Source organism: Mustelus asterias, chromosome 4 (assembly GCF_964213995.1).
Source record: "Mustelus asterias chromosome 4, sMusAst1.hap1.1, whole genome shotgun sequence".
NCBI lineage: Eukaryota > Metazoa > Chordata > Chondrichthyes > Carcharhiniformes > Triakidae > Mustelus > Mustelus asterias.
In genome coordinates this window covers 27,134,249-27,154,376 of record NC_135804.1, presented here as the reverse complement: position 1 = coordinate 27,154,376, position 20,128 = coordinate 27,134,249, and the positions used below count along the sequence as shown (strand labels likewise).

Sequence of the window (20,128 nt, the reverse complement as noted above, 5' to 3'; positions counted from 1 at the left end):
CAGAATCCTTTCATTTTTTCGCTGGAGGTTTTCTACAGCATGTGCATTTCCACCATTTATTCCTACAATAAAAGGTGCCCACCAGTTGACATTTTGTTTTTTAAGGTCCTATTTGTGAGACTTTGTAATCTTCCAATAGAACTCAAAAATACACTACCCATCCATTATTTCACATCAGGTTTTCAACATAAATGCCCTCTTCAAGGTACTAATGGAGCATAAAGCACTATATCAGCTATGGGTCATGGTAACGGTCCCACCCCTTGAGTCCGAAAATTGTGGATTCATGGATCATTGCAGAAACATGAGCACAAAGTCCAAACTGACACTAGCAGGGATGGTGCTGAAGGAGTTTGCCACTGTCAAAGGTGCCATCTTTCAGATGAGATGTTAAACCTTTCTGCCCCTTAGGTGAATGTTAAAAGAGTAAGAAGTTTAACAACACCAGGTTAAAGTCCAACAGGTTTATTTGGTAGCAAAAGCCACACAAGCTTTCGAGGCTCTGAGCCCCTTCTTCAGGTGAGTGGGAATTCTGTTCACAAACAGAACTTATAAGACACAGACTCAATTTACATGAATAATGGTTGGAATGCGAATACTTACAACTAATCCAGTCTTTAAGAAACAAAACAATGGGAGTGGAGAGAGCATCAAGACAGGCTAAAAAGATGTGTATTGTCTCCAGACAAGACAGCCAGTGAAACTCTGCAGGTCCACGCAACTGTGGGAGTTACAAATAGTGTGACATAAATTCTGATTCTAGGATCGCATGATAAAGACTCAGGAGGAAAAAAGCAGAAATATTTATGTGAAATAGTGTGACATAAACCCAATATCCCGGTTGAGGCCGTCCTTGTGTGTGCGGAACCTGGCTATCATTTGCACCTCAATATGCCAACATCTTCATGCACAGGTTCGAACAAGACTTCTTCACCGCACGGGACCTTCAACCGGTGCTATACACTAGATACATCGATGACATTTTCTTCCTTTGGACTCATGGTGAACAATCACTGAAACAACTCTATGATGACATCAACAAGTTCCATCCCACCATCAGGCTCACCATAGACTACTCTCCGGAATCGGTTGCATTCTTGGACACGCGCATCTCCATTAAGGACGGTCACCTCAGCACCTCACTGTACCGCAAGCCCACGGATAACCTCACGATGCTCCACTTCTCCAGCTTCCACCCTAAACACGTTAAAGAAGCCATCCCCTACGGACAAGCCCTCCGTATACACAGGATCTGCTCGGATGAGGAGGATCGCAACAGACACCTCCAGACGCTGAAAGATGCCCTCATAAGAACAGGATATGGCGCTAGACTCATTGATCAACAGTTCCAACGCGCCACAGCGAAAAACCGCACCGACCTCCTCAGAAGACAAACACGGGACACAGTGGACAGAGTACCCTTCGTTGTCCAGTACTTCCCCGGAGCGGAGAAGCTACGGCATCTCCTCCGGAGCCTTCAACATGTCATTGATGAAGACGAACATCTCGCCAAGGCCATCCCCACACCCCCACTTCTTGCCTTCAAACAACCGCACAACCTCAAACAGACCATTGTCCGCAGCAAACTACCCAGCCTTCAGGAGAACAGTGACCAAGACACCACACAACCCTGCCACAGCAACCTCTGCAAGACGTGCCGGATCATCGACACAGATACCATCATCTCACGTGAGAACACCATCCACCAGGTACACGGTACATACTCTTGCAACTCGGCCAACGTTGTCTACCTGATACGCTGCAAGAAAGGATGTCCCGAGGCATGGTACATTGGGGAAACTATGCAGACGCTGCGACAACGGATGAATGAACACCGCTCGACAATCACCAGGCAAGACTGTTCTCTTCCTGTTGGGGAGCACTTCAGCGGTCACGGGCATTCGGCCTCTGATATTCGGGTAAGCGTTCTCCAAGGCGGCCTTCGCGACACACGACAGCGCAGAGTCGCGGAGCAGAAACTGATAGCCAGGTTCCGCACACACAAGGACGGCCTCAACCGGGATATTGGGTTTATGTCACACTATTTCACATAAATATTTCTGCTTTTTTCCTCCTGAGTCTTTATCATGCGATCCTAGAATCAGAATTTATGTCACACTATTTGTAACTCCCACAGTTGCGTGGACCTGCAGAGTTTCACTGGCTGTCTTGTCTGGAGACAATACACATCTTTTTAGCCTGTCTTGATGCTCTCTCCACTCCCATTGTTTTGTTTCTTAAAGACTGGATTAGTTGTAAGTATTCGCATTCCAACCATTATTCATGTAAATTGAGTCTGTGTCTTATAAGTTCTGTTTGTGAACAGAATTCCCACTCACCTGAAGAAGGGGCTCAGAGCCTCGAAAGCTTGTGTGGCTTTTGCTACCAAATAAACCTGTTGGACTTTAACCTGGTGTTGTTAAACTTCTTACTGTGTTTACCCCAGTCCAACGCCGGCATCTCCACAGAATGTTAAAAGAACAGGAAGATTTTCCCAGTGTTCTTGGCCAGTATTTATCAGTCAAACAGGGTATTTAGTCATTATCATGTTATTGTTTCTACATTGCAAAAGCAACTACATTTAAAAGAACTTAATTGCCGATAAAGCATTTTGGGACTTTCAGAGGTGGTGAAAGTCTCTATGTAGATGTTCTCTTTTTAAGTATAAAAAATGCATAGATATTTCCTTTCATAACATTACGTTCAAAAAATATTCTTGCCAGGTTGGACAAAGGAGCTGCAATAGGGGTTACTTACATAGTCACTGAATATAGTTAAGAAGAAAATAAATAGATTTCTAGATTCTAAAAGGTGTCAAGGGGTATGGAGAATGCGTGGGAGTATGATTTGAGATGGAGGAATGGCCACAATCATATTAAATAGTGGAACAGGTTTGAATGGCTGAATTCTCTATGTTTCCATGTAAATATTATCATTTAACAGGTTTTCATATCTCCAGTTAATGTAAAGCCTCTGAAATTGAGGTTAGGTGAAGAGCTCGAGAAATTGGCTTAAAATAGAATCAGAGTAAATATAAATGGAAATATTTCATTCTAGAGGAGAGTTCAAAGTGGTAATACTCCAGGATTCAGTCGTTAATATAAATGACTTTTTCTCATCCAAGTTTGAATATATTGGTAAAATTAGAGGAAAAGCAAAGAATGAAACTTAAAATCAGAGTTTGTAATGTTTTAGGAAACTGGGTCAGTATGATGTAATTCAATGTAGGCACGTGAATTAGCATCTGATTGAGGAGCTAAAGTAATGAGCGTATGTTGAATACAACAGTTTAACATTGTGCTGTTCAGAAAAGTCTTGTTGGGGTTATTGTGGGGGAAATTGTTGAAACCCACCCAGTATTTGATTGTTAAAAATGGCAATCTATTTGCTTGCAGTAGGAGAGAGATGAATTACAAACTGAAAGAGATGGTGGCATTATAAACTGCAGATTAGACCATCTGGTAACTATCTACAGTAACTCAATAGTGATAGTGTTATCTCTGAGAGGTTGTGGAGCAAGGTTTCAAATGTGATTCTACTATCCCTGCCAAAAACTGATTTTGTGTAATGTCTCGATAAGGTTGCATTGAAAACTGTCCATTGTTTCCTGTGTATGACATTGAAGATTTAGACTTGAGTAATTTTACCTCAGTATCCTGTGTCACCTTCTAAGAAGAACGGGCACCTTGGGCTCAAGTGATCTCCTTGGTCCTCAGGGAATTTCATCACTTGCCCTCCATGTCCAATAGAAATTCTAAACCATAAAACCAAACTGAGAAGTAAGACAATGTACGCAGTAATGTTCGTGCTGTACGTAGCTGGATTTTTTTTTTTGCAATGTTGTTTTCATATTATTACAATGAACGTATTGTAGGATTTTTTCTACTCTTGTGCTTTCTCAGAAGGCAAGTGCTTTACTGTGCCCTGTTTAAGTAATTATCTAATATCTGTTTAATATATAAAAATCACCTTCACACTGTCCATAAGATGTTCTTTACCTCTGTTATTATTCCTAAGCAATAATACTACAAGTGCACGTAGGTAGGAAAAAGCTGGTTGCGTCAATCATGATGTCATGGGGAAGTGAGAATCCATCATCTCTTTGATAGGCTAATTTCATGTGGTTCAGTTTTTTTGAGCAGGTACAGACAATAAGCAAGCAGTTTTGTCCACAGTGCATGAATCATGGCTTTTTCACCTACCTATATTGAGAGTAGAAATTGATAATTTGATCTCTTTCAGTAATAACTCAGTCTTAGCACAATTACAGTACATCCACTCATGCTCTAATCCTGACCTATGTTTGTCAGTGGTGGTTCATAAGTGCATGATTTTTCAATAAATTGTTAACCACTCTAGATGTGGTGCCATCAGCAAAATCAACATCACTTTTGTTGCCTTCACCAGATTATTGATGAGAACATGAAAGAGCGGACCAATATACTTCTGGAATTGTTGTACGAGTGTTCTGATGAAACAAACATCATTCACTGCAACCTTCAAAAAAATCATTAATTTAGCTCGGCAGCTTATTAGTGTTACACAAAAAGCAGTTAGGACCACAAAACCTGATGCAACCAAATACTTGAGCAAATTTAGGACTACTATTGCCTCCAGATATGAGATTGAAAGCATCAGAAATTGACCATTCTGCTCTAGGATTACATATGATATACTGCACAGGAGCAGGCCATTCAGCCCCACCAGTCTATGTTGGTGTATATGCTCCCCTCAAGTCTCCTCCCACCTTTCCTCATGTAAATCTACCATTTTAACTGTCTGACCCCTTCTCCCTGTTATACTTGTCTAGCTTACCCTTAAATAGGGGCAGCACAGTGGTTAGCACTGCTGCCTCACAGCGCCAGGGACCTGGGTTTGATTCCCGGCTTGGGTCACTGTCTGTGTGGAGTTTGCACATTCTCCGTGTCTGCGTGGGTTTCCTTCGGATGCTCCGGTTTCCTCCCACAGTCTGAAAGATGTGCTGGTTAGGTGGATTGACCCGAACAGGTGCCGTAGTGTGGTGACTAGGAATTTCACAGTAACTTTATTGCAGTGTTAATGTAAGCCTTACTTGTGACACTAATAAATAATAAACTTTTCGATTCATACTGCTCACTTCAACCATTCTGTGAAATAGGTTTTCCTTATTCTTGGGTACTCTTTGGGTAAAGAAGTTTCTTAATTCCCTTTTGGATTTATTGGTGATAGTTTTATATAGATGGTCTCTAGAAGAGGAAGCATACTCTTTGTAGCCACAATTAAAACATTTTGAAGACATGTCTTAGGTCACCTCTCAGCTATTTTCCAAGAGAAAGTGATGCAACTTGTCAATCCTTTTCTGATTATGTATACCATGCATTTCTGGTATTATCCACGCAAAGCTTCTCGCATCCTCTCCAGTGCCTCTATATCCTTTTGATAGTATGATGACCGGATTGCAAGCAGTATTGTTAAGTGTGGTCTAGCCAAAGTTCAGTATGGGTTTAGCATCACTTTTTTCAACAGTTTGACACTTTCTGATATTTCAATTCTAAACTCTAAAAACCATTTTGCTGACTAAATATATTAGTGCAGTTCAGATGTTAAAATAGGATTCCATTAGCTTTGACTTGCTCTGAAATAGCAATGAGGTTACCAATTATCAGAACGTAGGACACACTGAACTCTTCTAATTGGAGCAATATTTGCTGCTTTCCACTTGATTTGATAACATTTTTGAGGGATTTGATTTTCAATGTTCACTAATAGTCTCTCCATCCACTGAGGGAAAGTGGAATGGATTTTAGATATAACAGTGTATTCGTTCCCATTGTCTTTTCTCATTGTTGCTCGAGAGAAGATTCTGCTTAGTTGACTAAGGTATTGATTGTTCAAATTTTATCCAGGGATCGGCAATAAATGCTGGTCTAACCAGTGACACCCACATCCCATATCTAAAAAAAGACAAAGGAGACCAGTTTACTGGCACCTGATTTTGATTTGATTTATTATTATTGTCACATGTATTAGTAAACAGTGAAAAGTATTGTTTCTTGCACTATACAGACAAAGCATACCATATGTAGGGAAGGAAAGGAGATAGTGCAAAATGAAGTGTTAGTCATAGCTAGGGTGTAGAGAAAGATCAACTCAATGCGAGGTAGGTCCATTCAAAGGTCTGATGGCAGCAGGGTTTTCTGGTAATTCAATTCTAAACTTTAAAAACCATTTTGCCAACTAAATAAGTTAGGGCTGTTTTTGAATTGGTATGTATCCTTGTATCTTTTCCCGATAGAAGAAGGTGGAAGAGAGTATGTCCAGGGTGCGTAGGTTCCTTGATTATGCTGGCTGCTTTTCTGAGGCAACGGGAAGTGTAGACAGTGTCAATGGATGGGAGGCTGGTTTGAATGATGAATTGGGTTTCGTTCACAACCCTTTGTAGTTTGAAATCATAGATACCCTACAGTACAGAAAGAGGCCATTCGGCCCATCAAGTCTGCACCGACCACAATCCCACCCAGGCCCTACCCCCATATCCCTACATATTTTACCCGCTAATCCCTCTAACTTACGCATCTCAGATCACTAAGGGCAATTTTAGCATGGCCAATCAACCTAACCCGCACATCTTTGGACTGTGGGAGGAAACCGGAGCACCCGGAGGAAACCCACGCAGACACGAGGAGAATGTGCAAACTCCACACAGACAGTGACCCAAGCCGGGAATCGAACCCAGGTCCCTGGAGCTGTGAAGCAGCAGTGCTAACCACTGTGCTACCATGCCGCCCTTGCGGTTTCTTGTGGTCTTGGACAGAGCAGGAGCCATACCAAGCTGTGATACAATCAGAAAGAATGCTTTCTATGGTGCATCTGTAGAAGTTGGAGAGAGTTTTAGTGGACGTGCCAAATTTCCTTTGTCTCCTGAGAAAGTAGAGATGTTGGCGGGCTTTCTTAACTATAGCGTCCGCATGGAGGGACCAGGACAGGTTGTTGGTGACCTGGACACCTAAAAACTTGAAGCTCCCAACCATTTCTACTTCGTCCCCAATTGATGTAAACAGGTTGATTAATCCACCACCTTAAACATTCTCTCAATTTCCCAGAAGTGCAGCATAGCTGGAGTATATACCAAGTGTCACGAGCCTGGCTGATGTTATCTGCAAGGATGTCCCAAACTGGGGTACCGGTTTGTGGTGATGTTTAGTTTTGTTTACAGGAACGGTATGAGGAACCACGTGCGAGACCCAGTGAGAACAGTAGCCAGCCCAGACATAGTATAACGCTTTGTTATAATAAAGAAAAGACACATATGTACAAACAGGACTCTAAGACAGTTTTGGAAAATAAACTACTAAACACACCCGCACAGTTCAAGTAGAAATTGCCTTTTTTGTTTCAAAGTACATTTACGAGATCTGAACTCTTTCATCCCAAAAACATCTAATTCAACAGGTCTATAAGTGAAGTCCAGCTTATAGTTATCACACTGTATACGATTGAGTAGCCATGCTGGGGAACGTCTCTTCTTGGCTCAGTGAAGATATGGTTTTTAACTGCCTCCACAAAGGTTCCTGTGCACTTGCATCTGGTCTGCTAGCTGGGATCGGCTTACAGGCTACCAGATGGAAAACCTGCACCTCAGGCTACTAGATGGAAACAGCCTCCCTAGCAGGACGATGAATTCTTCTGATCTGTCTACAACTGCTAATCTCGTTATTGGGATTCACATCTGTGAAATACCTTTTGAAATGCTGGTGGCTTTTAACCTTCTGGCACACTCATGACACCAAGGTACACTACAGCAACTCACCAAGGCTTCTTCAGTTGTATCTCCTAAACTTTTGGCCTTAATCTCCTTGAAAGGCGAGGGCAGAAGGCACATGCAAGCTCCCCTCCAAGTCGCGCACCATCCTAACTTGAAAACAAAGATAAGTGGAAAAGTGAATCGTGTGGAGGACGGAGAAGATCTGCAGAGAGATTTGGACAGGCTGAGTGAGTGGGCGAGGATATGGCAAATGGAGTATAACGTTGAGAAATGCGAGGTTATACACTTTGGAGGAAATAATAACAAATGGGATTACTATCTCAATGGAAACAAATTAAAACATGCTACCGTGCAAAGGGACCTGGGGGTCCTTGTGCATGAGACGCAAAAGCCCAGTCTGCAGGTACAACAGGTGATCAAGAAGGCAAATGGGATGTTGGCCTATATTGCGAAGGGGATAGAATATAAAAGCAGGGATGTCTTGATGCACCTGTACAGGGCATTGGTGAGGCCGCAGCTGGAATACTGTGTGCAGTATTGGTCCCCTTATATGAGGAAGGATATATTGGCATTGGAGGGAGTGCAGAGAAGGTTCACCAGGTTGATACCGGAGATGAGGGGTTTGGATTATGAGGAGAGGCTGAGGAGATTGGGTTTGTACTCGTTGGAGTTTAGAAGGATGAGGGGGGATCTTATGGAGACTTATAAGATAATGCGGGGGCTGGATAGGGTGGAGGCGGAGAGATTCTTTCCACTTAGTAAGGAAGTTAAAACTAGAGGACACAGCCTCAAAATAAAGGGGGGTCGGTTTAAGACAGAGTTGAGGAGGAACTTCTTCTCCCAGAGGGTGGTGAATCTCTGGAATTCTCTGCCCACTGAGGTGGTGGAGGCTACCTCGCTGAATATGTTTAAAGCGCGGATGGATGGATTCCTGATCGGTAAGGGAATTAAGGGTTATGGGGATCAGGCGGGTAAGTGGTACTGATCCACGTCAGATCAGCCATGATCTTATTGAATGGCGGGGTAGGCTCGAGGGGCTAGATGGCCTACTCCTGCTCCTATTTCTTATGTTCTTATGTTCTTATGTAAATATATCACTGTTCTTCATGACTGGACCAAAATCATGCAACTTCTGGCATAATAGCAGTGTGGGTGTACCAACACAAAATGGACCGTAGCAGCACCAGAAGGCAGCTCACAACTCTCAACTTGAGGGTGATTAGGAATGAGCAATAAATGCTGGACTTTCCAGCAATACCTACATCCCATGAACAAATAAAATAAAAACTATGTTTTGCCTGCTCTGAATACTTGCTGTAACTTTCGGCTAACCCATCCTCTTCAATTAACTTTTCAATTTGGGTGCCATCAGAACTACTGTTATCTTTCAGTGTATTTTTTAAATTTTTTGAACTTAAATGTATCATATCCCACAAGCAGTTTTGAGTGCAAAAATGTTCCAATAGTGTGATCATTTTCAAGAGTTTCTTGATTGTGATTTCCCGACAAATAGATATTGTTGTAAAAGACATATGGATTCTGTGTATTGGTGAGTTACATTGGTATGTACTTACTTAGCATGTACTTAATTTAACCATTGGTTCTGAAAAAAAAAAAATCACATTTCTTTGTTTGCAACAAACATCCACCTGCAATTGTCTTGACTAGCTATGGAAATTTGTTTCAAGAACCTAACATCTTGGTTTGTAGATTTGATGCCTTTGAAGTCGTAGATAAAATAGGTTTGCTACATTTCAATACAAGCTAAGTTAATATATTTGAACTGTAAATCTCTGTGATTTTGGAAAGCCAGATGTTCAACAGCAGGTTTAATAATCACCAGAAAAATTGAGGATAGGAAGGTTCAGGCCGGAGAATGCTAGACTATTCTCAACTCTCAATATATTATTTACTGAGTGAATTGTTGGCATTTGATCAAAATTTTCAGTGCTACCTGAGCCACAACACTGATTTGTAAACACATTAAAATGGCCTTGGAGAAATGTTTTTAATTTATATGCGAAAGGGTTAGCAGCAATTGGTTGATCCATTTGTTTCTTAAGTCAGACATTTTCAGTCAGTCAGAATTCTGATTTCATATATTTTCTAAAGAGAAAATGTGTACCTTTATTGCACTAGAGTTTCTGAGCACAGCCTTTTCTGATGCAGGATTGTTTAATTCCAACATAAAACACACTGATTCTGTTGCATTAAGCATATTTTTAAAATTTGGAGTAAATCATTATTCATTTGGCAGAATGGAATGTTGGCTTCTGTTTTCACTGAAGCAATTACAAATCATCAATTCCCATCAGAAAATATATACCTTCTTGGAGTCAAGTTACACAATCAGAACCAATTAATTCTTTTGGCATTTTTTCAGGTAGTGAAGCTGCTGTTGAGATATGGTGGGAATCCTCACCAGAGTAACAGAAAAGGAGAGACACCACTCAAAGTTGCCAATTCCCCCACCATGGTGAACCTGTTACTGGGAAAGGGTTCCTGCAGCTCCAGTGATGAGAGTTCAACAGGTGAAACTAGCATAACGAATGCAACTATTTTATTTGTCACTTGATTGTAATTCATTGCACCATTGGTTCTGCAGTTTGCATTAATCAACACCAAACTGTTCTGTTTATCAAATAAGTTCAAATTGCACTTGAAATTAACATCTTCGTACTGCGGTTTAGAATTTACCTAGTGTTGTTAATTTCATTAGACTAAAGTTGACACATTCCAGTTTTATATAAATTTGGGCGACCCAGTGGCACAGTGGTTAGCACTGTGGCCTTACAACAGCAGGTTCGATTCCTGGCTTGGGTCACTGTCAGTGCGGAGTCTGCACCTTCTCCCCGTGTCAGCGTGGGTTTCCCCCATGTGCTTCGGTTTCCTCCCACATTCGAAAGATGTGCAAATTAGGTTGATTGGCCATGATAAGTTGACCTTTAGTGTCAGGGGGATTATCAGGATAAACATGAGGGGTTATGGTAATGCAGCCTGGGTGGGATTGTCGTCGGTGCAGGCTCAATGGGCCAAATGGCCTCATCCTGCACTGTGGGGATTCTACTGATTGGTCCTTCTTTAAAAAGGTGTGCTGGAAAAATGTTTCAATCTTTGAGAACACAAATAGAGAATTTCATTTAATGCACAAAAGTACAATAACTATGAATTTTGGTAGTTTTGTGCATCCATTGATAAACAACCTTTATTTGTTCTCAAGGTTAAAAATTATTGAAATTATTTATCTCAAATATTTTTGCTGAGAAAATGAGCATGCAGTTGGCATATTTTGGATATATAATGACTAAGAAGCCACAAGACCAGTGTACAAAACAATTTCAAGCTTGTGCATCATTTTTTTGTAAAGATTTTTAAAGTGGTGCTATATAATTATTTACTTACATCTTATATTTAATAATATATATGCATTTTATTTCCACATAGAAACTTCGGAAGATGAAGATGCTCCCTCAGTTGCACCTTCCAGTTCAATTGATGGTAATAACACAGACTCTGAGTTTGAGAAGGGCCTACGGCATAAAATCAAACGACAAGAGTTATCTAAAACAGTAACACCAGTCAAGGATGAATATGAATTTGATGAGGATGATGAGGAAGATAGAATACCACCTGTTGACGACAAGCATTTGCTGAAAAAAGATTATAGAAAGGACATAAAAACGAACAGTTGCATTTCTATTCCTAAATTAGAGACAAAAACTTATTCTAAAAATTCCCTTCTAACGCCAAAGAAAACTCCACGCCGTATTTTATCTGACACCAACAGTTCAGATGAAGAGGATAGGTTAATATGCTTCTCTCCTCCTCTCAGTAGGCCTTCAGTGCACTCCGGTCTGCCCAATGCAAGTTCTAAACAAAGAGAATCACCAGTAAAGAAGCAGCAAAAGGAAAAAACGAAAATGAAAAAAAAATGGAAAAAAGAGGTTAAAAACCAGGAAGTCAGATTGGGTAAGGACGAAGACCAATTCAATTCATCTGCAACAGAAAGTGATGACTCAGAAAGTGAGGAGGAGGATAAAGGTTCCATACAGAGTGGAGTTAGTATGAAGGACTCTTATATGAGCCTGAAAGAATCAGCAATGTTCTCTTCATTATCTGCATCCTGTTCTTCCTCTCAAGGGAGCTATGTGTCATCAAAGCATATTCCCAGTCTTGCAGAACAGCATTCTAAACCTTGGCGAACTGATAGTTGGAAATCAAACATGTCGCCAGTCTGGTCTGATGTAAGCTCTTTGTCAGAGTCTGTGAGAACACGACTCACAAGTGAATCTGATTATTCTTCGGAAGAATCAAGTTTAGAGTCTATTAAACAAATGAAAGAGACAAAAGACCATAAAAAGAAAAATCTCATCGATGGAGATGTTACGCAAAAGAAAATGACAGACGATATCTTTAAGATGTTGAACACTGATGGAATAGTTCGAAAGTTTGATAAGCAGGGCAAAGTTGTTAAAAAGCATAAAGTGAAACACAAGCACAAAATGAAAGACAAGGAGAAAGGGCGATCACAGAATATTGTGGCAGGCCCAAAAGCTGAGAATTTAGATATGGAGGAGTCTAAGCAAAAAGCAGACAAATCTTTAAACCCAGAAAATGAAAACCTTTCAATTGACAGAGTAAAAGTAATTAGACATGATAAAGAACAATTGAAGAAGGAAGAAAAAGAAAAACTTTTTAAAGTCAAATCTGAAGAAAAAGACTGGTTACTTAAAGATGATATGGGGAAAGCCTGTAAAGAAGAAAAGTTGACAAAGAAAATCAAAGACTCCTCCAAAGATAACTACAAATCTGCGAAAGAGGAGAAAGACAAAATGTCTAAAGTCGATAAAGAAAAACCCTTTAAAGAAAAAGAAAAATCTTGCAAAGAAGAAAAGCTTAAAATCCATAAAGATGATAAAAAGAGAAAGGCAAAGGACAAATGTTCAAAAGGTGAAAAACATTCAAAACCAGATCAAGATAAAAGTCTTAAAGATGACAAGGAAAAACTAAAAAAAGAAAAGGCTCGCAAAGAGGACTCAGATTATGAGACCAGGAATCAGTTTGTAGACAATGACGATAGGTTTAGTGTGTCCGATCACGACGATAAATGGTTTTCAGATTTGTCATCTGACTCTTCTTTCTATGATTTAAAAGGGGAAGATAATTGGAGTATTCCAATTAAAGACTTTAAGGAACACCGAGATGGTGCAGTAGGGAAACTGCTTGTTGAAACTATGAAAGAAGAATGTAAGGAAAAGAAGAAAGAATCTAAATTAAAAGAGAAACGAGAACTAAATGAAAAACGCCATGATAAAGACAACTTGAGAAAGAAAGATCGGGATTATGTGGAAAAATGTGCAGAGAAAAGAAAGGACCAATCTGATAAACATAAGTTAGGGCAGGGCTGTCCTCTGGAAAAAGAGAAAAAAAGAAAAGACTCCACTGAAAGTATTAAAGACCGAAAAGATAAAGATGTCTTTGAAAACATTAAAGAACGCAAAGACACCATTTCTGAATACAACAAGGACAGGAAAGACTTTAAAGGAAAACCAGAAGATGCTTCCAAAAGTGATTCGAGAGAGTTTGGGAGTGAATGTCTCTTCAAAGAGAAACCTGAAAGTGATTTCATTGGAAGAACATTGGAAGCAAGGGAGAGACATTATTCGGGGAAAGAGAAGGACAAAAAGGATGGAACCGAAAAGAAGGACAAAATAAAAATGGAAAAACTCAAAGAAAAGTCTAAGGAAAAGGTTCCATTGGAAATTGAAAAGGAAAAAATCGAGAAGTGCATGATTGATAAATTCTTAAAAGACAAAGAGACTGATAAGGAAAAGCTGTACAGGGAGTCGGGTAGTTTCAAAGACAAAAGAGAACAAAAGGAAAAGAACAGAGATCTCTTCAACAGAGACAAGGAGAGAAGAATGTCTTCAGAACTAAGTAAAGAGAAGAGAGAGAAAAATGTAATGGAAAAACATACAGAAAAGGATAAAGATCTTGCAGAAAGAAAAGAGAAAGAAAAATCAGACAAACAAAAAGGAACTGAGCTGGAAATAGGAAAAGAAAAGAGCTGGCACAGCATAGCAAATGACATCTTCACTGATGAAAGTGGTGATGAAGTAGACTATTGTGAACTCGGAAGTAATGAAATGTGCAGAAGTGACTCGCTGCTTGAAAAGGAGGAGATGAAGCCAGAGAAGGAACTGTTTCCACCTGACAAACACCGAAAATACTCAGCTGATAAACAGCATTCGGGGAAGCAGAAAGATAAAGAATTGAAAGATAAGAAAAAGGATAAAATATTGACAGACTGTGGGAAAGACAAGAGGGAAAAAAGTGTGTCTGACAGACAAAAAGAAAAAAAAGACAAAGAATTGGCTGATAAATTTAAGGAAAGAAAGGACAGAGTGTCAACAGATTCCAACCTAGAAAAGAAAGTCAAATCAAAACTTCCAGAAAAGATAGAAAAGCGATACTCCAGTGATGAAAAGTTGAAAGTTAAGACCAAGGAGAAAATTGACAAAGATTTTTTATTAAAAGAAAGAAGGCTTTCGAAAGGAAATGCTATCGAAGAGGAAAAAAAATGCCCAGAAAAACCACAAGATACAACATTCAATGAATTTAAAGAGGATTCCAATGACAAGAACAGTGAAATTTCATCTGACAGCTTTGCAGAAAGACCACATGATTCCACAATGTGTGGATTAAATGATGTTTTGAATATTGGTCAGGATATTGGAGAGGAAAAATTAAAGGATTCTCTTCCTATTATGTACCTGCATGAAAAAATTAAAGAAAAGGAGAGAAACAGGCATTCGTCGTCATCTTCATCGTCCAAAAAAAATCATGAGAAAGATAAAGTAAAGAAAGAGAAACGAGATAAGTCAGAGGAATTCAAAGAAGCTACTTGTAAAAGAGAAGGTCCACCATTTGAACGAGAAACCTTGATGTCTGATTGTGATTTTGTAAGTCATTTTATGAAAGTTGAGAAAGAAGATGACCTAGACAAAAGTGGGGATGCTGTGTTAACTGAGAAGAAAGATAAGAGTGAGTCTGAAAAGGAATTGTCTAAAAAAGTAGAAAAAGTTGCTAATACTTTCATCAATATCAAGGAGAGGGAGAAAGACAAAAAAAAGAAAGACAAACATAAGGACAAATCAAAAGATGACAAAGAAAAGCACAAGGAAAAACATGGAGAATTGACTGTGGTCTTCAAACATTCAAAAGAAGAACAAAAAAAAGACTCGCTCTCAATAGTTAGAGAGTCAGGTGGGAACAAAGAAAAAGCAAAAGATGACTCTTTCAAAAATAATGAAATTAAACAAAAGGAAAAAGTCAAAGATGGAGCAGAAAAGGACAAAAATGAATCCTTTAAATTTCGAATGAATGAAAATGATAAATTAAACCAGTCAAAAGAACTATCCCGTAAGGACAGCAGGCCGAAAGAAAAGCTTTTGGTTGACGGAGACCTGATGATGACCAGCTTTGAGCGTATGCTAAGCCAGAAAGATCTAGAAATCGAAGAGCGTCACAAAAGGCATAAAGAAAGAATGAAGCTGAAAGAGAAGTTGAGGCACCGCTCAGGAGATCCCAAGTTGAGGGAAAAATTCCGAAGTACAGAAGAAATGCGGAGGAAGACATGTGATTCGTTAACAAAAAAAGCAGGTTCAATTGACTTTCAACAACGAGACAAAAAACCTAGAGATCAAGGACCAATTCAAACCATGTCACCGGATACAAAGACTCAGCCAGCTTCTGGTCTTGAAGTGAAAGATTGGCTTTCCACTCCTGGGCTGAAGGAAAATTTGCCTGCTTCACCAAGATCTGATCAAGATAGGCCCACAGGCGTTCCAAAACTGACTCCAATGGTTTCTTGTCCAAGTTATGAAGATTTGTTGCCTGCACCCCATACACCTAATTGTGTGAATGAAGATTTTACTGATCTGTTTGAAGGAATAGAGTCCCAGAATGCAGTGACCATGTCTACAATATCCATGAATGCTTGCTCTCCTTCCTTTTTTGATAGATATATAAATATCTCCACTAACATTCAAGAGAACCCAAATTCAACTAGCTCTGTTCCTGTTCCAGGCCTCTATCGATCAGTGTCGATGGATTCCAGGAGGCAACTGGAAGAAGAATTTAACATTAATTCTGAGAAATTCTATAGGCAACAGAGTGTGCCAGCATCAGCAGATTATGATGCTTCTGTTCCTCAGCCAATGGAGGAGAAATCAATTATTCAGCCTGAGGGGTTCTCCGGCTTGTCACCATCATATGTTTCACCTGAGTATGGAATTTCCTCACCACAGTTGGAACATTCTCATTCTAGAGTGGCTGAAAATCTTAACCCTTCACCTGAAGATGTACTTAATAATTTGCAGACAAAATCTTTGCCATCAAACAAATTTGATCCACTGGAGCAGTCTCTAGATAGTTTAGTTACTGATTTTAGTTTGCCATTAGATCCTTCGGAACAGCAACCAAATACTCCTTTGACTTCTCCTAACTCAGCTTTAAATGCCACTCTTCTGCCTACATCTGGAGACCCATTTTCTGCTAATGATGCAGTCCAGAATAAACTAAGTTTTCCCTCTTCTCCACACAGACTAGGCGAACAGCTAAGTCTGAGCCCTATGGATAATTCTTTGGACCAAACAGTGAATTGGTCAATGTGTTCGGAGTTACAGTTGAAGCCACCCGAAATATCTCTTTGTGAGTCTTCCAAGCCCCTTTGTCCATCAGAGACCATGCATACTGCAGTGATGCCATTTGTTTCCTCTATTTCCTCTCCTTTTCCTGATTCCCCTGTCCAGTGCCCAATGTCAACCTCTGACTTGGGGCAAGATAGAGACAGAAGTGATATAGCAGGAGTGGACCAAAGGAAAGAGTCAGCAGCTTTAGATGATATCCCATATATGTCTCCAGTTAGAACAAATTCACCATTTGATGCTTGCAAGCCACTACCTGATAAATGTGTTAATAATGTGCCTCCAGAAACACACAACTTATCTGTGGAAAACCAGCAGGAACTAATGAAGTCAGCAGAAAAATGTGCTCAACTGCAGCAGAATATTACTTCTGAAGACCAGGAAGAACCCTTGTGGAATGATCCTTTTCCAAATTCTATAGATGATCTTGATCTGGGACCATTTTCGCTTCCAATGCTGCCATTACAAGACAAAGAAGACCCAGTCATTGAAATGGCAGAGCCTGAAACTGAGGAAATTGCTAAGATACATGACACTAATGATTCTGCAGCTGTGAATACTCATACTGAAGTTATAGATTGTCTTTCTGTATCATCAGAAGAAAAACATGATGCTATTACTGAGATCCTAAAGATGGAGCCTACATTAGTAGAGGATAAAATTGAGGATAGCATCAGTAACATAACAGTGGAAAAATCCCCAGTAAAAACTGAAGATAATGAAGAAAATAATATTCAGCCACTTTCAGTGCAGCCTACTGAATCAGATACAGAATTTGAAGATAAAACTGTGGATGTTGCTCCAAGCTGTTTGGCAAATGGCACCAGTTTCAAAGTACCTGAAGCTACAGAGGCAATAGTTAAGCCAATAAGTGAGGCAGCAAAACCAACCAAAGCAGAAGAGATTCCTCAACGAATCACAAGGAACCGAGCACAAATGCTGGCTAATCAGAGCAAGCAAAATAACACCGCCCCTTTGGAGAAGGATACTGTTCCAGCTCATTTGGGAAAAGCAAAAGGGCGAATAGCGGACGATGATGACGCACAGGCGCAGCATCCACGCAAGCGAAAAATCCCTCGTGCAAATCACCAACCGATGATTCTCAACCCATCAGCACAGCAAACTCGAGAAATAATCCAACAAACGTTGGCTGCTATTGTTGATGCAATTAAATTAGATGAAATTGAACCATACCATAGTGACCGATCAAACCCCTACTTTGAGTACCTTCAAATTCGTAAAAAAATTGAAGAAAAGCGTAAAATCCTATGCTGTATTATCCCGCAAGCACCTCAATGCTATGCTGAATATGTCACATATACCGGTTCCTATTTGCTAGATGGAAAACCTCTCAGCAAACTCCATATCCCAGTGGTAAGTGGAAGCATTAATATTTTCTCCCCAATTTTTGTCCTCAGTTGCTGGGTACAGTTCCATGGGCTGGTAGCTTGCCCAAGTAATCAATCTGTGTGAAAGCCATCTTATGATTGTCAATGAGCCATTCAGGAATGGACGGCATCACTGTTCTGAATTATCACAATCTCACCCACTGTCAATCTGCAATTTAAATCTGACATTTTGGTTATTCCTTTTGAGCCCTGTCTGGTATCACTTTTCTATGTATGACATGCGTCTTATTACAAACTACATATTACAAATTGCACAGGAAACCTAGGTACTGGCTTTTAATATTCTAGCAGTCTGAAGGACTTCTATGACGTAGCCAGTCAAGTGGGTAATAAGCATGAGTGACAATAATCAAGCTTTTACATTTTTATATTTTGTATAGAATAAATCATTTTGATTTTTTAATAAACCTTCTGAAAAGAGGAAGTGGTGCAGTGGTATTGTCCCTCGAGTAGTAATCCAGAGACTCGGGGGTAATGCTCTTAGCACCAAGATTCGAATCCACAGCAGATGGCAAAATTTGAAATCCATAAAACATCTGGAATTAAAAGTTTTTATTGTAATCTGGTTCACTATTCTTTAGGGAAAGAAATCTGCCATCCTTGCCTGGACTGGCCTACGTTTGACTCCAGACCCACAGCAATGTTGTTAATTTTTAAATGCCCTCCGAAATGGCCTAGCAAGCCACTCTCATGTTATATTCAACTGCTGCAAATAAAACAAAGGAATGAAACCTAACTGACCACCCGGCATTGACCTAGGCAGCCAAAACGGCAATGGCAAACCCAGCCTTGTCGACTGTGCAAAGTCCTCCGTACTAACATCTGCGGGTTAGTGCCAAAATTGGGAGAGCTGCCTTACAGACTAGTCAAGCAACAGCCAGACACTCATGGAATCGTACCTTACAGATAATGTCCCACACACCACTATTACCATTCCTGGGTATGTCCTGCCCCGTCAGCCGCACAGTGGTATACTGCGGTATACAGTGAGAGTTATCCTGGGAGTCCAGAAAATCGACTCTGGACTCCATGAGGTCTCATGGCACTGGTTCAAACTTGCTGATTGCCACATACTGTCTCCCTTTGGCTGATGAATAATTGCACCTCCATGTTGAGCACCACTTGGAATAAGCACAGAGGATTCAGAATGGACTCTGGGTGGAGAACTTCAAAAGTGCTTCAGTAATATGGCCTCAGACCGAGCTAGCCAGGTTCTGAAGGACATTGCTGTTAGACTGGAATCGTGGGAGATGATGAGGGAGCAAACAAGAGGGAAAAATATACTTGATCTCATCCGAACCACCTTGCTTGCTGCAGATGCATCTGTCCATGGTAGTAGTATCAGTAAATGTGACCACTGCACAGTCCTTGTAGAGACAAAACCCCATCTTCATGTTGAGTGTACCCTCCATTGTGGCGTGTGGCACTAACACCATTCTGAATGGGATAGACTTCGAACAGATCTAGCAACTCAAGACTGGTCATCCGTAGAATCTTAGAGTTCCTACAGTACAGGAGGTGCCATTTGGCCCATTGGGTCTACAATGACTGACAGAGTATCTTATCCAGGCCTTCTCCCCCGCCCTATCCCTGTAACCCTATATATTTAGCATAGCTAATCCATCTACATAACTTTGGACACCAAGGGGTAATTTAGCATGGTCAATCCACCTCACCTGCACATCTTTGGACTGTGGGAAGAAACTGGAAACCATGAGGTGCTGTGGGCCATTAGCAGAATTGTACTCGACCATAATCTGTAATCGCATGGCCTGACATCCTCACTCTACCATTACCACCAAGCCAAGGAATCAAGCCTGGTTCAATGAAGAGTGCAGAAGGGCATGCCAGGAACAACAACAGGCATACCTAAAAATGAGATGTCAACCTGGTGAAGCTACAACACAGGACTATTTGTGCTCCTAACAGTATAAGCAGCACATAATAGAGCCATCGAGTTTTACAGCATAGAAAGAGGCCCTTCAGCTCATCGTGCCCGTGCTGACCATCAAGCAGCTATCCTAATCCTATTTTCTAGCACTTGGCCTGTAGCCTTGTATGCTATGGCGTTCCAGATGCTCATCTAAATGCTTCTGAAACGTTGAGCGTGATCCTGCCTCCACAACACTTTCAGGCAACAAGTTCCAGATTCCCACCACCCTCTAGTTGAAAAGATTTTTCCTCCGATCCCCTCTAAATCTCCTGCCACTTACCGTAGATCTGTGCCCCCTGGTTATTGACCCCTCTACTAAGGGGCAACGTTTCTT

General features: G+C 40.5%; 1 protein-coding gene across 4 annotated transcripts in view; it reads left to right on the top strand.

Annotated features, from left to right (window-relative positions):
• ankrd11 (ankyrin repeat domain 11) overlaps window positions 1-20,128 on the top strand; it is a 200,689-nt gene that overhangs the window by 162,276 nt on the left and 18,285 nt on the right. For all 4 annotated transcript variants that reach the window (XM_078210718.1, XM_078210719.1, XM_078210720.1 and 1 more), the window contains 2 exons: window positions 10,128-10,275; window positions 11,189-17,826. In XM_078210718.1, the coding sequence (XP_078066844.1) occupies window positions 10,128-10,275; window positions 11,189-17,826 (6,786 nt within the window). The remainder of the gene's footprint in view (window positions 1-10,127; window positions 10,276-11,188; window positions 17,827-20,128) is intronic.